General features: G+C 41.7%; 1 protein-coding gene across 1 annotated transcript; it reads left to right on the top strand.

Moving 5' to 3' along the window:
• Positions 1 to 241: 241 nt before the first annotated feature.
• LOC147457281 (uncharacterized) lies at positions 242 to 2,930 on the top strand. Its single transcript, XM_086513562.1, has 8 exons — positions 242 to 596; positions 694 to 944; positions 1,127 to 1,234; positions 1,321 to 1,449; positions 1,551 to 1,670; positions 1,766 to 1,870; positions 1,945 to 1,965; positions 2,040 to 2,930. The coding sequence occupies exons 1-8, from the start codon at positions 242 to 244 to the stop codon at positions 2,586 to 2,588; spliced, it is 1,638 nt and encodes a 545-aa protein (XP_086369688.1). The 3' UTR covers positions 2,589 to 2,930.
• The last annotated feature ends 19,374 nt before the right edge of the window (positions 2,931 to 22,304 follow it).

The raw sequence follows: 22,304 nt of genomic DNA on the forward strand, positions 1-22,304 counted from the left end.
GCTAACAGCGTCACAAGAGCACACAACCTCTTGTAGTGTTTCCTCGTTTTTACAATCAGAGAAGTGAGTTTGTATATCTAAGGACATCCTATATCAGGTACAAGAAGCATGCCAAGACTTGAGATGCGTATTTGCCCCTTTCAAACCATCTGATAGCCCATGACAAGGCCGAGAAGGTCCTTTTCAAATGTTCCATTACGGTTGGAAGCACAAATGTTCCTCAAATTTTTGACATATTAATATGGTTCTGGTTGTTGGTGAATGGCATGATGCAAGAGGCACCATGCTCATCGAAGAAGATGGTGAAACTATCCCACTTTCTCAACTCATCGCATCCCTTGAGACAGAAACTATTCGAGTTAGAAAGTTGTTGTCTTTCAATAGATTGGGGTCACAAACCGATAAAGTGGGGTCGCAAATAGTGCTTATTGGTATGGAGTCTCTTTTGAGCTCAATTCAGAAATTGGAAGGTGAGGCAGATTTGACGGCTTGGTTTAAGTCTCAGCACAAGCCAGAAGGACTCACGTTCTACCAAGTGAAGACCCTCATAGACAAGCACAATCTCAAAGAAGAGGTGAGGAGATGCTTTTGGAATGGTGACAAAGAGACCCGTCCTCAAAAGGGGAAACCAATTTCTCTCTTGAGATGTTGTCAACAAGACATGGCTGCACACATATTCTCGATACATTGCAGCCAATCGGGGCCGATTGCCCTCCCATAGGCAGATTCCCATCTCATTTGCCATGTACTTGTATGCCGAGTTTGTGCTACACAAGCATGTAAATTATAGGAGCGTGCGGCCCGGGGCACACAATACCAGTACATGGAAAATTTTGGGTTTTGCACAAACACCGCTCGCATATACGCTTGACTGTAGAAGTGCTCCAACGGAACAATCACCCAAAAATAAGAGAAACATAATATCATCAGAATATCTGTTGCAGGTATCCTCTAGATATGTTGGAATCACTTTGCCCTAATCCACTATGGCTTTTTGCAAAGTAAGCTATGGTGCTATACAATATTTTGCATGTCTTGAATGAAGGAGTCTGAAAAATGTATCGAGGCATTTCTCTCTTATCACTAGCAGGGTTTTTGTGCTTTTATCATTGAGCTTGTAATGTAGGAATCGGCAAGTTTGATCCACACCCCTTGCATCGAGGTGGAATCAAGTTCTGAGAAATACACAACAAGTTCAGTGTCTTCAACATTGCCTGTAGAACCATGTGTGAAGGTATAGCGGTGAATTACATGAAAATGATGAAGCTATTGTATTAGCAAAAGTCTGATGCTTACGTCGCCGATGTGCTCATAATGTAGGAACCATCTGGGTTGATCTACACACCAACCAGCTTATCAGCCTCAACATCTGAAGCAAAGCCAGATTTGGCACAAAAAGACACAAGGAGTTCTCTCTCTTCGCCAGTACACATAGCACCATGCAGAAAGGTAAGTGTTAGAGATTCACATTGAAGCAATGAAGTGTACTTGGTGTCTTGGGTGTATGTGCTGAGTTTTGTGCTTTCATGGTTGCTGTGTTTGTAATGTAGAAATCCTCAACGTCGATGTGCGAATCTCCCGCAGTACAACACTTGACATCCGAAGCGAAGGGAAAAGCCTCAGTGTGTTTATCGCGGCCTTCACTGATACCCAGGGTGCTTTGCACGAAGGTAAAATCATATGGAATAAATTGACAGCACTTGAAACCTTGTTTGAACTTTGCATGCTCTTCTTTGGTTGTAAGTACCATATGCTTCTTATTCAGGAATCATCAGGGGCGGTCCACACGCCTTCTACATTGCTAGATATAATCTCTGAGGTGAAGACAGGTTCATCGTGTTCAGCTGTACACATCGCAGCTTCAGTGAAGGTAAGATAAGAGCTTTTTGTGACTACCTTGAAGTGCAGTAAAGATGAAACATGCAAAACTTGATTAAATTTCAGGTTGAAGATTCTAAAACTCGGGTGGCCAAAAGCTGGAAACATTTGGAAGGAGCAATTAAACAAGGTCTCTCTGATGTAATCTACAGTTTCAATAGGTGCACCAAAGGCTCGAGGAAAGGGAACTGCAGCTGAGTGAGGCAAAGCAGCAAAACCAAGCGCTTGCAAAGCAACTTCACGGAATCGAAGAGACACGGAAAAAGCTGGAGGAAACAACGCAGCATTTGAAAGAGACCCGTCTGCAGCTTGAAGAGCAGGAAAAACTAATAATCAATTTGAGATACCAGGCAGAGGTGCATGACAGGGAAGTAAAAGAGGACAATTATCGTCAACAAGTGCATGAGAGAGAGCTGCTAGAAGAGCTTACCTCCACACGTATCGCCCTCCACAGTGCCAGACATGTTCTGGCATATCTTTCTCCTCGTATGTTCGAGCGAAGTACGACTATTTCTCTACAGATTGTTCCGCCATCAGATGTGTTTTTGCTTAATTCGGCCTTTCAACATGAGCAATGTGGCATTTGTCATACCGACCTCAAGTACATTCGTTCCATTTGCACTGTCTCACACAGAGTCTTGCACGGGTGGCAACGTGCGAGGTTTGCAAGGTTGCAGTTCCTCAGCTTTTGTGGATGTCTTAATTTCTGAGTTTTCTGAACTGGGCTTTGCTTGAACTTCTTAGCTCCCTTGCTTGTCATGGCTGATACTGTCTTGTCTGGCTGCTTGCTTTGCCTAGAGATTTTTAGTAGGCCTCGATCTATTGGAAGCATTGTGATAAGTTATGCAACTTACCACTATACTGCAACGACTGCTCCCTTCGTAAAAATTCTTGATTCGAGCTAACCTGTGTTCACTTTAGCACACAATCTCCAAAATTCTATTTAGTTGGCAAACTTTTTCACAATGAATGTAAAAATTCTTGATGTGCCTTTGACGGCCACACTTGTTCCGTGGGCTTGGAAGTGACTTTCAAGTTCGATTTTAGCTGAATTAAACTTAAGCTAGCACAAGAGAATTATGCACAAGTTGCAGTGATTTGCTAGCAAAAATCTTGTGTTAAAGTTCTCCAAAACTTGCGAGACTATTGTTGCAAAATCAAGTCCTTGTGTATGGTCTTACTGCTACTAGATTTGTGTATGGACGTACACTAGGCCGTAGTTAACTTCTACACCTTTCTGCGGGTGATCAATGGTTTCCCAAAAGATAATTTTAATTTGCTAACTTAGCAGTCTTCAATACCTTGACCATTTTCTCACAATTCTTTCGAATTATCGGTTTTAGACATTCCTGACTTCCGGATGCATTTTGAGGCCTTAAACGATGTTTTTTCTCAAAGTGGACCTAAACGGTTGCCGTGGTCATGCACTTAGTTCAAGTTTTTCTCTAAGATCTGTAGAGTCTCTCTCAGGCTACGTTTTGATATAAAAACTTTTCCGATCCGATACCGTTTGTGAAAGTTATGGCCAAAATAGTGAAATGCAGTTTAGAATGGTCAAAATGAGTCCAAATTCAATTTTAAAAGAAGATTTGGGATCTCCGTGACACTGTGAGCACTCCTGTATGGTCAAAATTACAATTGGACCCTAAAACTGGCCTAGAGACATCCTATGCGTAGGATGTCTATATGCTGAGAATTTAACAAAATTTGGTCCAGAGACTCCCCTTAAGTCCAACAACACAATGGTATGATCAGATTTTCATTTAGACCTAAAAATGTCCTTGAGACATCCTACACGTAGGATGTATTTTTGCTCAGAATGACTTGAAATTTTCACCCCAGCTTCTCCTTGATGTGCTGATCAGAGTGGTGTGCTCATAGGTTGGTTTGGAGTCCTAAATCAAGCTGGAGACATCCTACACGTAGGATGTCTAACTGTTCAGATTTTGTCCAAACTTGATCCCAAGATTCTCCTATTGCTTAGCAACCCAATGGTATGCTTAGAATTGAATTTGGATGCCAATAGATCAAGATTTGGGCTGCAAAAGATTCTAGTACACTCCAAGAGTAGGATGTCTGACAATTCTTGTCTTTGCTTGGTAAATAGGCCAAACAAGGTCCAAATTCACTTTTGAAAAAAAGATCTGGAATCCTTGAGACACTTAGAACCTCCCTATATGGCTACAATAGAATTTTGACCACTTTATGACCCTGGAGACATCCTACACGTAGGATATCTTTTTGCTTTGTTTCGGCTCAAACTTGCACTGTAGCTTCCCCTTTATGTGCTAAACTCACAGCTATTTTTACTTTTTGATTCTGACACCTATAGGTTGGTCAAATGATCAAGAATCTGTTCCTAAAGCTTGATGTCTGTTCTGATGAATTCCCAAGTCAAATCAACTCCAAATTGGACCAAATTTGCCTAGGAGGCTTATCTAAGGCTATATGACAGCATGGTATGTTCACAGGAGAATTTTGGTCTCAAAATCATGCAGTAGACATCCTACGCGTAGGATGTCTTTTTGCCCAGAGAGGGTGGGGGACTCTCTAGGTCTTAGGAGGAGTCTAGGGAGCGTGTGTCTAGCCTAGATCTTCCGTCTTAGGTAGTATTAGGTAGTAGTAGGTTGTGGTGTAGAGAGTAGGAGTTGGAGTGGTAGATGTGGTAGGTTGACTTGAGAGTCCGTGTGAGGCCAGGAAGCAACCAAGACATCAAAATCACCATCACACATGATGAGTAGGAGTAGGGTAAGTAGGATATCTTGATTGCTGATCTAGAGTACTGTATGCATGTCTTATTTATTGTTAGGCTCATCAGAGAAGTGAAAAACGCTAAGTAAGAAAGACGATAAATTGTGTTTGGAAGCTGATTTGAAGTCCAAAAGTTTCTGTGATTATTGCTGAGAGCTCTACAGAGCATAGGGAGTACTACTACCAGAAAAAATTTGCATTTTAAGATAGTATACATCCTACGCGTAGGATGTCTCCAAGGCACTTTTGGCAGGGAATTTGGGGAAACTGAGGTTACCAGTGGGTTCAGAGGGTAGGTTTTACCCTAGTGTTTTTCCCTATTTTTGTTGACCAAAAGCCAAAAGGCGGAGTCAGAAAACATAAAATTTCAGAGAAGGCTTAAATTGAGTGATTTTTGCTTTTTTTTGCAAATGTGAAGCATACTTGCACTTGCTGAGAGCATAAGGAAGCATCAGAGACACTTCAGTTTGAAAAAATAAGTAGTGGACATCCTATGCGTAGGATGTCTACAGGGTGATCTGGGCACTTTTTGGAAAAAATTGAGATTACCAGTGTGTTTAGAAGGTAGGTTCTACCCTATTTTCACCTGGAAAGTGGAAATTTGACCAAATTTTGACACATTAAAGCCAAAAGACAAGAATTGCCAGACATCCTACCCAAATTGTGTCCAAGGCCTAAATTTGAGACCAAACCATAGGATGACTCCATAGGCATGTTCTAAATGTTGTATTGAGTGCATGTGATAAATTTCATCTCATTTGGGTCAGTGAAAGTGAAGATTGAATAGACTTTAGCGTTTTTGGACAAACAAAAGGCAAGAATAGCTAGTTTTGGGGTCTTTTGACATCCAAACTCAAATCTAAGCATACCAGTGGGTTGCTGAAGACTAGGGGAATCTTTGGTCCAAGTTTGGGACCCCAAATGGAAAACCCCCACAATACCAAGCATACAAATAAGGTAGGCTGACAAGGCAGCCACCCTTGAATAGAAACTCCCGCGAACAAGACAAGGAATGGTTGCCACAAAAGGCCATCCCTCTACCACATAGAAGACCCTCCCAAAACAGGATCTGAGGTGCCACAAACAAGGCACAAAGGAACAACATACCGGAGAGAAATTCTCACAAGGGAGGAGTTCGAGCACTCCACTATAGGCCGCCCAGGAGCCTCCACCAAGAAGGTCAAGCACAACTGTCAAACCGAGCATGGCCCGACCACCAAAGGCTCGACCTTCACTAGACTAGGATACCACAAGCTGCAAAGGGGAGCCATGCACCTTCCTTGGCCCCAATTTTCCGCCACAAAGCACCCGTGAACTGCCACGCACAGAGGAACTCCACAAACCGTAGCCGAAAACAGATTTGTTGGCCTCCTTTGCCTCCCCCTAGAGAGGTGGGAGGGAGGACCTCTCTTGCTGCTAAAACTTAAGGGTGTGAAGCGAGTGCAACCTGCACGGGGAGGGAAACCAGGATGCCCCCTCCTGGGGCGAACCTGTACACCCCAGGGCAAAGCTTTAGTGCATGTTGTCCTTTGTCGTGCCGCCCAGCCTCCACCTGCAGCAAGTGGTTCTTGCGAGACTCCTTGCTCAGAGCCCTTTGCAAGAAAGGCTAATCAAACTTTAAGGGACCACAAGCGACAACGAAACCCTTGAACAAGCAAAAAAAAGGGGGAATCAATCATACGCTAATAAATTTTTTATCTATTTAAACTTTTTTCCCAATTGAAGTTATTTAATAAAAGAGGTCACAAATCAAACTCTTTCAATTTCACATTAAAGTTTAAGGAATTGTCAATATTTACACTAAAACTTGCAAAATTTTAGTGATTTTCTTCAAGGAAAACTTGGAATGTAGCTCGAGTTTAATTATTCCACTTGGTTAAAAATACACTACACCCCATTTTATTTTGCAAACATAGGTCTCCATTAGACCCAAAATGGAAGGACATGAGAGGCACTAAAAAATCAAGGGGTTGTGTATCAACACGTGTGTGTGTGTGTGTGTGTGTGTGTGTGTGTGTACCTGTTTAAACTAGTAAGACATAATTGAATTTTTACATTCAAAAGACAGCTGGCCAAGGAATAATGAACTGATATGTACAAAAATAACTCAGTATTAGAATTATTTAGGTACAATGATTGTAGGAAAGAGATCCTCTTTCAGTAAGACTAGTAGTAAAAGAACTTCCCCGTTCCTCAGTGAGTATTTCATTACAGAAAGGTTGCTTGCCAAAGAAAAGAAAGCCATCCAAGATAAGATAGAGTCCTTACCTGCATCCATCCAAACAAGACAACAATTCAGTTACCCTTGGATGTGTTTTACAGGTATCAATGGACCATACCAGTTGTTATCCATGTCCATCTTACAAAACTTTTTTAACTTTAAACAAGCTAGGTCCACATTAAATTATTTTTGCATATAAGTTAAATTATTACTTTTTACCTACGTGACAAAGTTTTCCTTTTAATCCGAGTGGCATATTCCCCAAAGACAATATACTTCATGAGTTATTTAAATGTCATTTTAGTGAGGTTCTATCAATAAGCACAGATACTATCTCCTAGGTATAGAACAGATGTTGTATTTATCATACAAACGGAATCCAATGTAATCTATAAGTTACAACCTTATAGCTAGCCAAGTAGTAGAAGCCTAGCCCGACCAAAAAAAGAAACAGAATGTGAATGTAAATGTTGTAAACCATCAAGAAAAATATAACGATCTGGTTCTTAATAGAGTGCAACGGATCATATTCCATCCTATAAAAGCAACATAAACTAGAACACGGGTCCGAAAACTGTGGTTCAACCGTTTACCACTCCCTCCATACTGAAGTTTTCTCCAAGTCACAAAAAGTAGACAACAAGCCATTCATTAATAATAGCCAACGCATATTCCATCCTTATCCGAGGTACAACCCTTTCTGAGCTTCTGTTGAAGCCAAAACTGCCATATACTTATCTTCACAAATAGTTTGAACAGAGAACCATTTCATAAACCATAAGCAAACCCAAAACGTTGGGTTATATCCATCTTTATTTTCAAATACAGATGATGATCCTTTCCTCAGAATGTCAGCACGCACAGTGATATAGAGTACCTAGTGCCTCAGTTGCTACGAGGGCTAAGAGTAACCCCATCTTTTGAAAAGAACCAGTTATGTAGAGACTAGGAAATGTGAGAACGCACAGTAATGCAAAATTAAACAGTGCCTCAGTTATTATAAAGGTCAAGAATAACCCCATTTTTTTGAGAAAAACCAGTTGGTGTGTGAATGTGTGCATGCGCAACCAGTTCCCAGTTAATATGAGGTAAGCAAGATTCATAACCAAGATCACTCTATGACAAGGAGCAACAAAAAACAGCTAGAGGCTATCTAGTGCAATTTTCAAAGGAATCCCTTCAACATAAAGCCAAAGTTAAAAGGATCAGATTATCTTGGACATAAACATCAGTTCAATAATTTTTTTTATTGTACTCCATTCCATAAGGGCACAAGCATAACATTTATGTCAAATTTTCACAACTTCGTGTTTCCAGAGAGTAGATAGAACAGTATTCCCTACATTGTCGCAAGCCAAAGTTAATAGAATCCATTTATCCATATAGCTATTAATTTGGTGTCCATTTATCTACATAAGTATTCATTAGCATCTGAAAAATGAAAAAAAATCAAGATTTGTAAACATTTTTTCAAGATTTGAAAAAGTGTCACAGTATTCTAACTCATTATCAATGAAGCAAAGCCAGCAATAGAAACATGTCATGAGATACTAATGAAAATTTAGGAGTACAATAGAATAACCAAGAAGACTATGAGCTACTGTCAGAAAAAAAAACAAGAAAGCCGGGAAAAAAAGAATGTGCACTCTTTTTACCAGTATCAAAGTAAAGACTGAAACATTGTGTGTGTTTTTTACTGAAACATATATCAAAGTAGAGATTGAAACTGCACATGGTATCTGCAACAACAAGTCTCTCTCTCATGCATAAATCAAACACATCTCAAGACTTGGAGGCCTTGAAGGAACGATGACCAATGGTTATCTTGGGGTCGGCATCGTGCAATGCATGAAAGAGCTTACTCTTCTATGTAATCTCTAGAATCAAAGAGTCATGCTCTATGTATTTCTTGTGGCCAATCCTATGTCAAATTACATTTTTGAATCGTGGAAAGACTAGACCATTCCTCAAGCATTAGCCCAAAAATGAAAGGGTATAAAAGACCAATATTGAGTTTTTGCAGATGAAGTTACCAAAACAAAATCATGTATACCAATATCAGTTAGGCGGAGAAATCATAGAACCAGTTATTAGAATTCAAAACCCAATTGCTGAGGTCCAGGTAAAGCAACCAGACATTGAATAGTTTCCATTCAGCTGGTGTCTTTTTGTGAAACCAGTTCCCAGAGAAATCACAGAACCAATTCCTTAGCAATTCATATTAGAATTCAAAAACCAATTGTTGAGGTCTAGGTAAAGCAACCAAAAATTAACTAGTTCCTAGTCAGCTAATGTGTGTGTGCGTGCACGCGCGTGCAACTAGTTCCCAATTAATATCAAGCAACCAAGATTCATAACCAAGATCACTCTATGACAAGGAGCAACAACTAGAGGCTATCTAGTGCAACTTCTAAAGCAATCCCTTCACTATAAAGCCAAAGTTGAAAGGAGATTATTCAGATAAGCATCAGTTCAGTCTCATTCATTATTGTGCTCCATTTCATAAGGGCACAAGAATCATATTTATGTCATCTTTTCACAACTTAGTGTTTCTAGAGAGTAAATAGAAGAATCAGCTAGAGGCTATCCATTATAGTTTCCATGTAAGAAAATCATTCCCTACAATGTCACAAGTCAAAGTTAATAGCAGACAAGCCATCTTCTCAAGCATTATATGCAATCATGTCCAGGTAGGCCATTAGGTTAGGCCAAGGAAGTTTTTTTGCCAGTAGCTAGCAAGTGAGTCCTAGTTTTATACAGGCAAATCAATATTGTGTGTGTGTGTGTGAAGAATGACACAATCAAAGCCAAGTATAGTGACCAAAAGTCTGTAAGTCTCTATGTGTGTGTGTGTGTGTGTGTGTGTGTGTGTGCGTGCGTATGTCGCACGTGTCAATGCAAGGAACTTGCCGATACACCGTGTGCGAGCCACAAATGTCTCCAAGCACACAACAAGCCTAAACTAGTAAGCTCAAGAAGGCGATGGTGTGTCACTCACCGCTCTACGCTTTCTTCGTGGTGGATTCCTCGCCACGATGAAGAAGAAGCTGCAGTCATGCCGCGCTCAACCGCTTCACTGTCGTCGTGCCTTCGTAATGCTCGATCGCCCACACACTCCCTCCCTCTCCCTCTCTCACTCTCTCTCTCTCACACACACACAAAGAGATGAAGAAGAAGAAGAAGGAGATGGAGCAAGAGCACTCTTCAATTGCACAAATGAGAGAATGAGTGAATTTTAGGTTTAGTTGACTTATATATGAGCTCGCCCCATTCACACCTGGGCACCCATGCTTAGCCAAATAATCCCTTGAATGTTCCAGTTAGAGTGCGCCTCTCATCGGCGATCACTCTTACCCTTTTCCTATTGGACCGACAAGCCTGGTACCTGACTCTACCAAATAAATAATACAATGTCCACCGTAGGTTAGAACGTCCGTCGTAGGTGATAGGGTGTTCATGAGCCGTGAGGGTTAACATGCCCCCCTTCCTGATGTAGATTCCGTCCTCGGAAGCTATTGAGTTGAAGCTCATTCGTCGAGGTGGAGAGCATTTGAGATGAATGTCCTTAGCCTTCTTCCGTCACTGCAAAATCAAACAACATTGGCACAATAATTGCATTCTCATAAGCGATTAAAAAGCATATGCAGTTTTAGGCAAACAAATTGATTGGTAACAAAATTTGAAACAATTTGTCAGCAATAAACATTAAATTGTAATATAATCAAATGCATAAACAGATGTAAAGGTAAAAAATTAAACAAGTCTGGGGTCGCTAATTTAATGGAGAAAGGCACTAGAGATCGACTACTAATACCATGGGTAAGCTTCTTAATTTTCTCTGGTCACTTAAGTTGTTTAATCGTGAGAGCCAAGTATTTCATGTTCGAGGGCTAACTAGAGGCTATACCTAGAAAACCTTGTAGTTAAGCTACGATAAAAGGAATCTCTCATGAAATCATCGCCTGACTGATTACCTTTCCTTTGACCCCCCAAAGTCTTTTCACAGTGATTTAATTTTGATGTGTGTGCTTATTTTGTATGTCTTGGGTTTTTTGCTTTTCAAGGAAAAGCGCCCACACTGGGAACCTCTAGGGCTCTAGTACCATAGGCGATACATGTGAGTGAAGTACCCAATCAAGCTGAGATTTCTCTTCCAGCTTAACATTTTACATTGTGGCACTTTGATTTTTTGTTTGTTCATTTTCAACATTTTAATTTTGTAACTCTGGGGGGTCATATAACACTGATACACCTCCCCAGGCTCATCACATAAGTAAACTCCCTTTATAATACTTAAGCTAAAGGTCAATAGGGTCAAGCCCACTAGAAAGCCCTAGTACATTTCACACAATGCTGCCTAAATCGGATTAAGAACCTAAGTAACCATTGATTATTAGGAAGGCATTCCACATGGTATTAAGAGAAGATCTCTAACACCTAACTTGGTCAAACTAGCTTAGTCGGAGTGCTTGATTTTAAACCTAGACAAGTGATTATGACAAAAAATTACATTGAATTGAATGTTTGTTACTAAGCAAATGTGCTCGGTATATTATGCTACCAATCACACTCAAAGCAGACAATCATAGATGCAAAAAAGATAAGGGGCAATGCTAATGGACAAGAAACACATGTTTGTGTCGATGGTCGCGCTTGATTTGAAGAGTGAGTCGAGATAAAGATTCCATGAAGGTCCAAATCCTAACAACAGCAACGCGCTCCTGTATACACAATGAAACCCAAACAATACCTCTAGGAGGCACATCAGTGGGAAAAAAGAAGTTTGTTAATCACTCAACTCTAAAACAGAAAAACTCCTATTGTATTAATCCTACCTACCCTCCATCACTCGAGTGATGAGGATCAAAGGTGTTTTATGGCATAGGTTTCTGTTTCAATGTACCGGATGTGAATGTGTAGGTCTGAGTCAATGTTTTGACTTTTATTGTGCATACTCGTTTGCTTATTGCTCTTGCTCTTTATTTTTTTATTTTTTTTGTGAGTATAAGGCTTTATGTATATACATTCCCTAAGATTGGGAGATTGAGAGGTCAGGGAGGAAGGTTGAGAGGGGAATGAGTGAATGATGACTGTCAGCAAACACTCCCCCCTACCTTGGGTAGATCATACCGTTTGAAATGATGTCGTCACCCTTTGAAACCAGTTGTTCCAAGTTGTTATAGGTGAAGGCTTTAACCAATAGTTTTCGACCGCTCTATGCGTTTCATTTAGTTGCAAGGATGGTAAGGTACTCTCCCATGATTTTATTTTCAACATTGTTGTAGGTGGTGAACTTACAACGGGAGGTGTAAACTCTTTCTTGCTTGTATGGATATGTACAATGGTAGGTGGAGGTTGTATCGAAGCTTCTATTTCCGTATAGGAACTACATGAATAGAAAGAAGCTTCATTTGCTTTCCCTGTTCCTGAGCTATGTGGAACAAATCGTTCTTTCTTTGGTACCCGAACTAGCTCTGGAGCAGGTGTGTCGCATTCTGTGATTTTTTCCTTTCCACGATCTTCAATTTGTTTTGGAGCCACAGGATTGAGCTCGCATGGGTCAGGTGACATGTAAGAACACAATCTACATTTGGGCACCCAGATTTGATCATTTCCTTGATAGTAGCCTTGGGCTTCGAATAGTCGTTTAGGAATCCAACTCCACGTTTTCTTACTTTTCTTAGAGGGAGTGGTATGTTTCCTACAAGGCTTTTGTTTTTTAGCATCCACCATGGTCGCTAAAGAAGCTTTAGGGACCCACTTGTTTCTTTTCTTTGTTATATTAGGATGAGTCTTGTCCAAAGCTATATGCATTGCTTCTAGCATATTTAAAGGTACAGGCATTTCATCCCCCTCAGGTGTTACCCATGTCGTCCCCCTATTTCCCCAAGTGTCTATGGTTGCTACTAGGTGGACCCAATCCACATTGTCCGACTCAGTCATCCCAGGTAGTACATCCATATAAGGAGAATCTTCTCCAACATCAGTGTCCACTTTACACGTGTAACAATACTGCAATGGGGCCGAGTGAGCTGTGGTGTCAGATCTATGTTCAATTATAAATTTGTTTCCTAGAGGATGTGCTCGACCCATCACAAGATCTACTCGAATGACAGAATCTTGGAACTGCAAGTAGACATGGTTTTTAGACCAGTCATGCACCATTTTTGCTTCCCTCATGAAAGGACGTCCTAAGATCATCTCCGATGCCATAGTGTGTTTGGAGAAATCCATAACAATAAAGGTAATCCTTATTTTATGTCCAAAGACCTTGATCTTGAGATCTTCTAGCATCCCAATAGGTTTAAAAATAGACCCATTGGCCATCTTCACTACTATGGTTGTGGTCGCAAGGTGAGGTCTTCCCATAGTTTCCCAGCAATTTTTAGTCACAATGCTAACCCCAACGCCACCATCAAGGATTCCCTTCACAGTTAATCCCTTAGTAGTGAGTGGTATAGTCGCATTAGATTCATCACCCTCAAAGTATTGTCCCAACTTGTTAACAGGTATTTCTATAACAAGGTTCTCATCTAGGTTGGGTTGTGGGTTTAAGTGTTCCTCCTCTATTGGCATCTCCCCAGCTCCATCCATCTGTGCAAATTGTGGTAGCCCAAACTTCAGTTCTCCATTGAGGAAGGCTCGAAGAGCTGAGACTAGCTCGGATCTTTATATAGTTTGGACATGATGGCGCTTCTAACTTCTGAAGACATGAAATCCATCAATTTGGCAATGTTTAACGGCACCTTTTGGCCTTGAGTCCCTTAACGTGGGGAAGATGGGATCTCCATTTATTCGATAGGATCAGGTAGTCCCTCTGTAAACATTCTTTCCATCAAGAAGTGAGTACGCCCACTTTCCCATGACTCTAAGTCACTTTCTTCTTGGATGACACTAGGTATGTCGAAGGGTCTATGGACTTGGTGAGGTTGTTGTTGCGTAGGGAACACGGTGTCTGTAATCTGGATCTTCCTAGGTACTGGTTCTAGATCCCTTTGGGTATCTTCTACCAAACTCCTTAATTGCTTGACTCGCTCAATCTCCTCTGTAGGGTTTGGGTAAGTTCCTATCATCTTTTTGGATCCTGACCATTGTGGCTCATGAAGATCTTCCTTGTTGGTTTCTATGTTAGTGGTCGTTTTGGTCTCCATGGTTTCACCTGAATTAGAATCTTCTTCAGCGTCGTTCATATATACAGGGTCGTCACCAGTCCCTATGTTGGTCTTTGAACTCGGGTCTGACTTCGCTGCTTTTTGCGATCTCTTTCTTCGCGTTTTCTTCTTTTTCTGAGATTGGGCAATTGATGCCGTGTCTCTTTCTTCAAGAATATAATTTTGTTTTTGGAGCATCGATCGTGTGAGTACGTTTACTGGTACCACGGGTGTACTTGGTGATGGCTCCTCGGTAACTTCAATCAATTTTAATGGCGTGATCTTCGGTGCATTTGGATTATTTGGACATTGGGCAATCAAATGATCTATGCCACATCGATTACACGTGAGTATCGGCATTGTAGACGTACTCGCTTGATTGGTTTGCATTAGTGTGGCGTTCTTTTGTAGCCTAATAGGACACTCGGCTACACGATGTGGACCTCCACACTCATAGCATTGAAGAGGTGGTCTCTTAGCAGTGTAATTGATATTTTGGCCTCTTGCCGCAAGAGCAGCTACTTGATATACAGGTTTTCCTTGTCCCCAAAATTCCTCCATGTAGTATTGTGGACTTTCTTCAAGCACATGCATCCCATAGGCGATATTAGGATCTATATCTTCCTCATAGCCTTCCAAACAAGAAATAGATGACTCACAACCCACTTGATTCACATAAATGATTCTCGGATGTGGTGGTTGCGGTCCTAGCACTGGAGGTGGTAAGGGTGTTGTTTGAACAACATTTTGGGCCCTAGGGACCATATGTTGTGATGTTTGTTCAAGAGGTGGGGCCAACATCAATGCATGCACTTAAGGTGTGTTTGTCCATGCTAAGTTTGGTCTATTGGCCATCGCGCGCTTAAATACTATGCAATCCTTACCTTGATGACCATACCTTCCACATGCATTGTAGTTCCCATTGAATTTTACTCTAAAAGTAGGGCATTCACTAGTACTATGCGGTCCATAGCATACTAAGCACCATTGCTGCTCCCTTCTTGGATACATATGATTGTTTTGCGGAGCACGATTATCTCTAAGACTCTCTTGAATAGCCTTGGTGAGATCTACTAAAGTCATCTCAGATATCTTTGGCTCCTTAGCAATAGACTTTAGGGTCATTGGCTGATGCCCTGATGCTTGCGAGCTAATAGAGTTAGGCTTAACAGACACTCTTTCTGAAGGAGTATGAGCAGAAGTGCGACGCGAGAGAGAGTGCGAGAAGAAGAGCACGACGATATGGTGAACTCGCTCTATTGTAATGTGTAGAGCATAGTGAGTTCTTATTAGGTTTTAACAAAAGAATATGTGTACATACCTGGCGGCCCGCCCACTTACCTGGGCGACCACATTGGGCTTTATACCCCAACAACCTCCCACTTAAAGTCCAATGTGGTACTTTAAGTGTGAGAGAAGCTACTATACAAGCTAATATACAAGAGATGTAGAGAAGTGATGTACTACCCTACACCTAACTACTTGGGAAAATGCATAAAGCTCTATGAGGGAAGTCCTTTTGTAAGTAGATTAGCAGGATTTTCTGTGGTGTGAACTTTGACAAGCTGAAGTTGCTTATCCTCGAGCATTTCCCTGATGAAATGATACTTCACATCCACATGCTTTGTCTTTGAGTGATAAACTGGATTGCCAGCCAATTGTATAGCACTTTGACTATCACAATATAACACAGGCATCTCTTCTTTGATTCCCAAATCTGTTACTAGTCGATTAAGCCAAATTGATTCTTTGCATGCCTCTGATGCTGCAACATATTCAGCCTCTGTAGTAGACTGAGTAACACAATCTTGTAATCTAGAACGCCATGATACTGCTCCACCAGCCAATGTAAAGACATACCCTGACGTAGACCTTCGATTGTCTAAGTCACCTGCATAATCTGAGTCTGTAAAACCCTTTACACTTAGCTCTTGACTCCCATAGCATATACGCATACTCTTTGTAGCTTTCAGGTATCTCAATATTCCTTTCACTGCCTCCCAATGTTTCTTGCCTGGGTTTGACATGTATCGACTTACTACTCCCACTTCAAATGCAATGTCTGGGTGACTAGCAATCATTGCATACATCAAACTACCCACTGCAAACGCATATGGAATCTTATCCATTTCAGCATGTTCTTCCTCAGACACAGGACAATCTTATTTGCTAAGTTTCACATATGGTGGCAATGGAACACTCAATGCCTTTCCCTTCTCCATATTGAAACATTGCAAAACCTTGTCAATATAATCTGTTTGAGATAGCCAAATCAACTTCTTTGATCTGTCTCTCTCAATGCGCATACCAAGTATATGACTTGCCTCACCCATGTCTTTCATGTCAAACGATTTTGCCATCTTTGACTTCAAAGCTGAAATTTCTTCCAAGTGCTTACCAACAATCAACATGTCATCCACATACAAAATAAGGATCAACCAACTACCATCCTTAGCCTTCTTTGTATATAGACAGTAATCGAACTCACTACGTTTGTAGCCTTGAGGAAGAATAAACTTGTGGAATTTATGGTGCCATGCCCTCGGTGATTGTTTTAAGCCATAAAGACTCTTTAACAACTGGCATACCCAATCTTCCTTGCCTTTCTGAACAAACCCTTATGGCTGCTGCATGTAAATTTCCACATCTAAATCACCATGCAAGAACGCTGTCTTCACATCCATTCGGTGCAACACCAAATCTAATATGGCAACCAATGCAAGAAAGCATCTCAATGTAGTCATTTTGACCACCGGAGAGAAGACTTCATCAAAGTCAATGCCTTGTTCTTGCTTAAAGCCCTTGGCAACAAGCCTTGCTTTGTACTTTGGCTGACTATCATGAGTGGTGATCTTATACCTGTAAACCCATTTACAGGGTAGAGACTTTTTGCCCTGTGGTAATTTAACTAGCTTCCATGTCTGGTTTTTATGCAGAGCTATCATCTCTGACTGCGTGGCCAATCGCCAATTCCCGGAGTCCTTCATTTGCACTGATTTCTTGTAACATGAAGGCTCATTGCAATCAGTCAACATGACATGGTTCACAGATGGAACAAACCTATCAGGAGGTCGCGTGACATGTTCAGATCTACGCACAATAGGTGGCTCAGGCTCAGCCACAACCTGTGGTTCCAATCTATCCTGTCCTTGCTACTCTTGAGCCCTGAAATTTTGTCTTGCACGTGCAGGTCCATCTTCTTGGAAGAAAACTCTTCTAATCTCCTCAACTTTCTCTGGTTTAGAATGATATTTGGCTTCATTAAAGTGAACATCATTGCTGCGGATAACCTTTCTGGATTCGTGATCCCAAAGTCTGTACCCCATCTCACCAGAATTACCATAGCCTAGAAAGATGCACTTTCTACTCTTTGGCTGAAGTTTGTTCCTAAATTCCTTTGCAATGTGAGTATATGCCTCACAGCCAAAGACTCTGAAATGCTTGTATGAGGGCACCTTGCCTGACCATACCATCTCTGGCACTGAATCCTTCTACAAAACCTTGCTAGGAGATCTATTTACAAGATGAACAGCTATTGATACAGCTTCAGCCCAAAACCCATTTGGCAGCTATGCATTAGACAACATACTTCTGACCTTCTCTTGTATGGTCCTATTCATCCTCTCAGCAACACCATTTTGAGGAGGATTGTAAGGAGCAGTAAGTTCACGTTTTATACCTTTTGACTCACAAAAGTCCTGAAAGGCCTTTGAAACATACTCTCCACCATTGTCCGTGCGTAAGCATTTAAGCTTCTTGCCACTCTGATTCTCCACAAGTGTCACAAACATTTTGAAAACACTAAATGCTTCATCCTTGTGCTTGAGAAAGTAAACCCATACTTTCCTCGAGTAATCATCTATAAATGTCATAAAGTAAGAAGCTCCCCCTAGAGATAGGTTAGGCATAGGTCCACACAAATCACTATGAACAAGTGCCAACTGTGTATCTTTTCTACTGCTTCTATGCTTATGTGGCTGCTGTGTTTGCTTACCATACAGACAATGTTCACAGAATTCAAAATCATTAAATGAAAAGCCAAGCAAATAACCAGAATGAGACAAGATTTCCATTCCCTTCTTGGACATATGTCCTAACCGGCTATGCCACAAAGAAACGTTCGGCTGCTCGGTTACATTGATTACATTTTTAGAGACATTTGATACATAAATCATGTAAAGTCCTCCAGACTTTACTCCATGTGCTATTGTCATAGAACCCTTGGATATCTTCCACATGTTCTGTCCAAAAGTGGTGACGTAGCCAGCATCATCAAGTAAACCTGTGCTGATCAAGCTCTTTGTAATTGCGGGAACATGTCTCACATTCTTCAGCATGAAAGAAGAGCCATTCTGAAACTTCAATTGAACATCTCCAACACCTAAGATCTCACATGTTTGCCCATTGTCTAGCCGAACATGATCTTTAGTGGTCACATAAGAGGTAAACCACTCCTTGTTTGGAGACACATGAAGTGATGCCCCTGAGTCTATAATCCAGTCACTCAGTGCATTTCCATCAGATGCTGTAAGAAGAGCTGAGTCCATTGTATTCTTCAAGAAGTAGATGTCTCCTGACACTAGACTGTCATCCTCTGCAATAGTGTTTGTCACATTTATTTCTTGAATCTTCACTGAGGACTTGTTCTTCTCACCATGGTCTTCAGCTTTCTCTTTGCCTTTTTCTGCTTTCCATTCTCTGCAGTCTCTTTTCATGTGACCCTTCTTTCTACAATGGTAGCATTCTATGTCACTCTTGCCTTTAGCACTGCGGGACTTGCTACGAGACTGATTCCTCTTTCCACCTTTGTACTTTTCTTTGGTCCTTCCCCTGACAACTAAGGCTGTTCCTTTGCCTTTGTCCATTGTCTTTCTATTGGTTTCTTCAGTAAGCAGACTTCCTTCTACACCTGCTATGTTCAAACCATCTGGAGGTGCAGAATTACTCAAAGCTATGCAAAAAGTTTCCCAACTTTCCGGCAATGTGATCAACAGGAACATAGCTCTAACAGATTCATCAAACTTGACACCTTGAGCTGACAACTGACTGTAGATTGTGTTGAATTCATTCAGATGATTGGACATAGGTGTCCCTTCTTTCATCTTCAAGTCAACAAGCTTCTTAAGCCAGTATACCTCTGAAGCTACACTCTGCTTCTCATAAAGATCACTCAGCTTTAACCATGCTTGATAAGCCTACATCTCGTCTGCTACATTGAAGTAAACGCTTTCTGCCAAAGTCAGCATAATGGTAGAAAGTGTCAATTCATCCATTTCGCTCCATTCATCTTCGTCCATATCTTCTAGTTTTATCCCCTTGAGCTTTATAGGTTTTATCTCCTTCTTTTGTACCAAAATGTGCCAAATCTTCTTCTTCCACAATGGGAAATTGGTTCCATCCAGCTTCTTGATATTGTAAAGAGCAGTGTCCTGTGATCCAGCCATAGCTACGCTTCACAGTGGTTTACTTTCCTGGGAAAAATTCGGCAGAGTTTCCCCTGTAAACTGACCTCTGAACCAATATCAACCTGTCAAATGAACCAAGAAAGCTTCAGATTCTGCATAAATTTTGGCAGAGTCTCCTTTGTAAAATGGCTCTGGTGTACTCAAAAACAGACCAAAAAACAGCTCAAAAAACACTGTAAGCTGCGGGTAAACCTGTCCTGCACCTGTACTGTCTCTCACTGTCCTATCATTGTCCTGTAAGCATAGACTGTGACAATGCCTCAACGGAAGTAAAGCAAAGATGCAATCCCAACTGTCTAACTCACAGTCAATACATCCTAGCTGCGTATCTAAGGGTGCTCGAGGGATCGCTCCAAGACTTGTATCACCGAAAGGATCTCAACATTCAAGAATCCCCCAGGTCAATAAAACCTCACTCGACCCTCAACAAAGGCTGCAATAAATCTGACAGTACATAGACTTCCCACAAAGTCATACATCCACAAATTTCCCACTATATGCTGTAACTGCTGCGGCGGTTGTTTGCTGCGTGACTCACAACCAGCAAACCCTCAACAGACATACATCATCTCTGACAATACATCCCATGTGGAAGTACCTACAATGTCAGGATGAAATATGGAATATCAAGCAGCAAACACAAGCTACATGATGAACCAGTGGATGTCGCCTACAGTCTGTGTGTAGATGCGCCCGTGTCGTATGTGACACGCCTCCAAGAACTGTGAGCCGTCCTTCGATGTGTAGACAGCCACAAATCAACACTCTGGGAGTGTCGATATCCTCAGCACCTGCAGTCGTAGGCCGAAAACACCAAATTTGCAGAGTCGGATCTGCACTCGTCGAGACCACGTAGTCAAAAATGGCCTGCGCAGACCTTTGTCGAAGCCGAACGGTGGCCGAGATGACCTCATAATGAAATTCTGACAACACCAAGGCCTTCGGGCTGTCCCACGAGATTTGGAGCCGTGTCTTTGCCTGTCGAATTTCACTCCAATCTGAATTGGTGACTCTAGCCTCCTGTAGTTCTTCCCCGAGCCTCGATCTGAGCTCTGATACCAGTTGAAGGAGTACGAGCGAAAGTGCGACGCGAGAGAGAGTGCGAGAAGAAGAGCACGATGATATGGTGAACTCGCTCTATTGTAATGTGTAGAGCATAGTGAGTTATTATTAGGTTTTAACAAAAGAATATGTGTACATACCTGGCGGCCCACCCACTTACCTGGGCGACCACATTGGCCTTTATACCCCAACACTTTCTCCTTGAATCATTAAATTATCCTCTAGTTGAATCGCATTGGTGGTGACTGCTTCCCAAGTGGTGATACCTCTAATGACTAGGCCATTGTAGATATCCTCATGTCGTAATCCCCTAATGAATCTATCAAGCAATTGGTTATTGTTGAAGCACTCATTTGGATTACAACGAGAATTCAAATGCTTCAAGCGACTTATAAAGTCTCTCACCGACTCTCCTTCCTCTCGTTGGGCTTTCTGGAGCTGAGAGGCTATACCCCAAAGCACTCCCTCTTGTATATACTCTTTTAAGAACAATCTCCTAAGAGTAGGGTAATCGTTTTTTCTTCCACCCTTAGGGTTCTATACCAATCCCCAGCCTTTCCACTTAAGGTTAGGCTTAAATCATTTCTCTTATGTAGGTCATTGTGTTCTCCTAGAGAATCGCATATTTTTTCAAACACTTCGATATGCTTTCTCACATCCCCGTCTCCACTAAATTTTTGTGTGAGCTTGGCTATTTGTACTGCCTTACTTCTAGCCTTTCTATCAGGAGCGTTGCGCATATTCTCAGCAATAGATCGACCTATAGCTTGAGCAAATGTTGCCAAGTCACCTAAGTGAGCAGGAACCGTGGGTGAAGGCGCTCCAGAGACTACATGTGGAGTAGGTATTGGCATTGGGCTTGGCGCATAGGAAGCCCTTGGGTTCCACGTTGGGTACGATGTTGTGCCATGTGGTGGTCCATAGTTCATATGAGTGGCCCTAGGCATAACAGACGTCAGATGTGACATGCTAATGCTAGCCGGTATAGTCCCATGGAAATAAGAACTTGTGTATTGTGGTTGTGGAGCATAGGTAGTTGAAACAATGGGAGGGGTAGGGACTACATGAGTACGTGGACCCATAGGTGCATACGATTGGTTCGCACTTGTAGGTACTATTGCAGGCATTGAGCTACCATGTAGAGGTGCTTTACTAACAAATGAGGTCCATGGCATGTTTCTTGGCATGCCCATCATTGGGGTAGGCATGGTAGCCGTGGTGTCATCAACGGAAAGATGAGCTAGACTTGGAAAAGTAAAACTATCACTTGTGGGCTTAGATTGCATTGAGACCCCTGGCAAAACAACATATGGGGGATCGATGGGACTCACTGGGGGAGTCTCCATTTGTGATAGAGTGGGTTGTTTCCCTTTGCCCGTGTCTAAAAATCGCATAGGACCCGTCGAAGGTATGTTTATTCCTCTATTTTGCCTCTCGGACTGGATAATCCTATGGATGACATTGCAGATCATGTGTTGTTGTTCCTCTAGACTAGTGGCACTAGATGTGGATTGTACAACTTCTAACCAACCCACATGGTATGTGTAGCCCATGTATAGGTCGGTCAAAGTCTCCGTGTGTAGGTCATATTCCCAATTTTCATTGAGAAATACCCCGTCCAAACTTGGTGTACTAGACGGTTGCCGTGAGGTGGATGCAATGTTGTGTCCCGTGTTTTGACTTTTAGTCACCGCTACCTTAGAGGTGACTTTGGAAGGTGGTAGCTCGGTAGGGCCCTCATTAAATGAGGTAGGTAGAATGTCCACGTGGACACTC

Source organism: Adiantum capillus-veneris, chromosome 5, assembly GCF_014529385.1.
Source record: "Adiantum capillus-veneris isolate H3 chromosome 5, ASM1452938v2, whole genome shotgun sequence".
NCBI lineage: Eukaryota > Viridiplantae > Streptophyta > Polypodiopsida > Polypodiales > Pteridaceae > Adiantum > Adiantum capillus-veneris.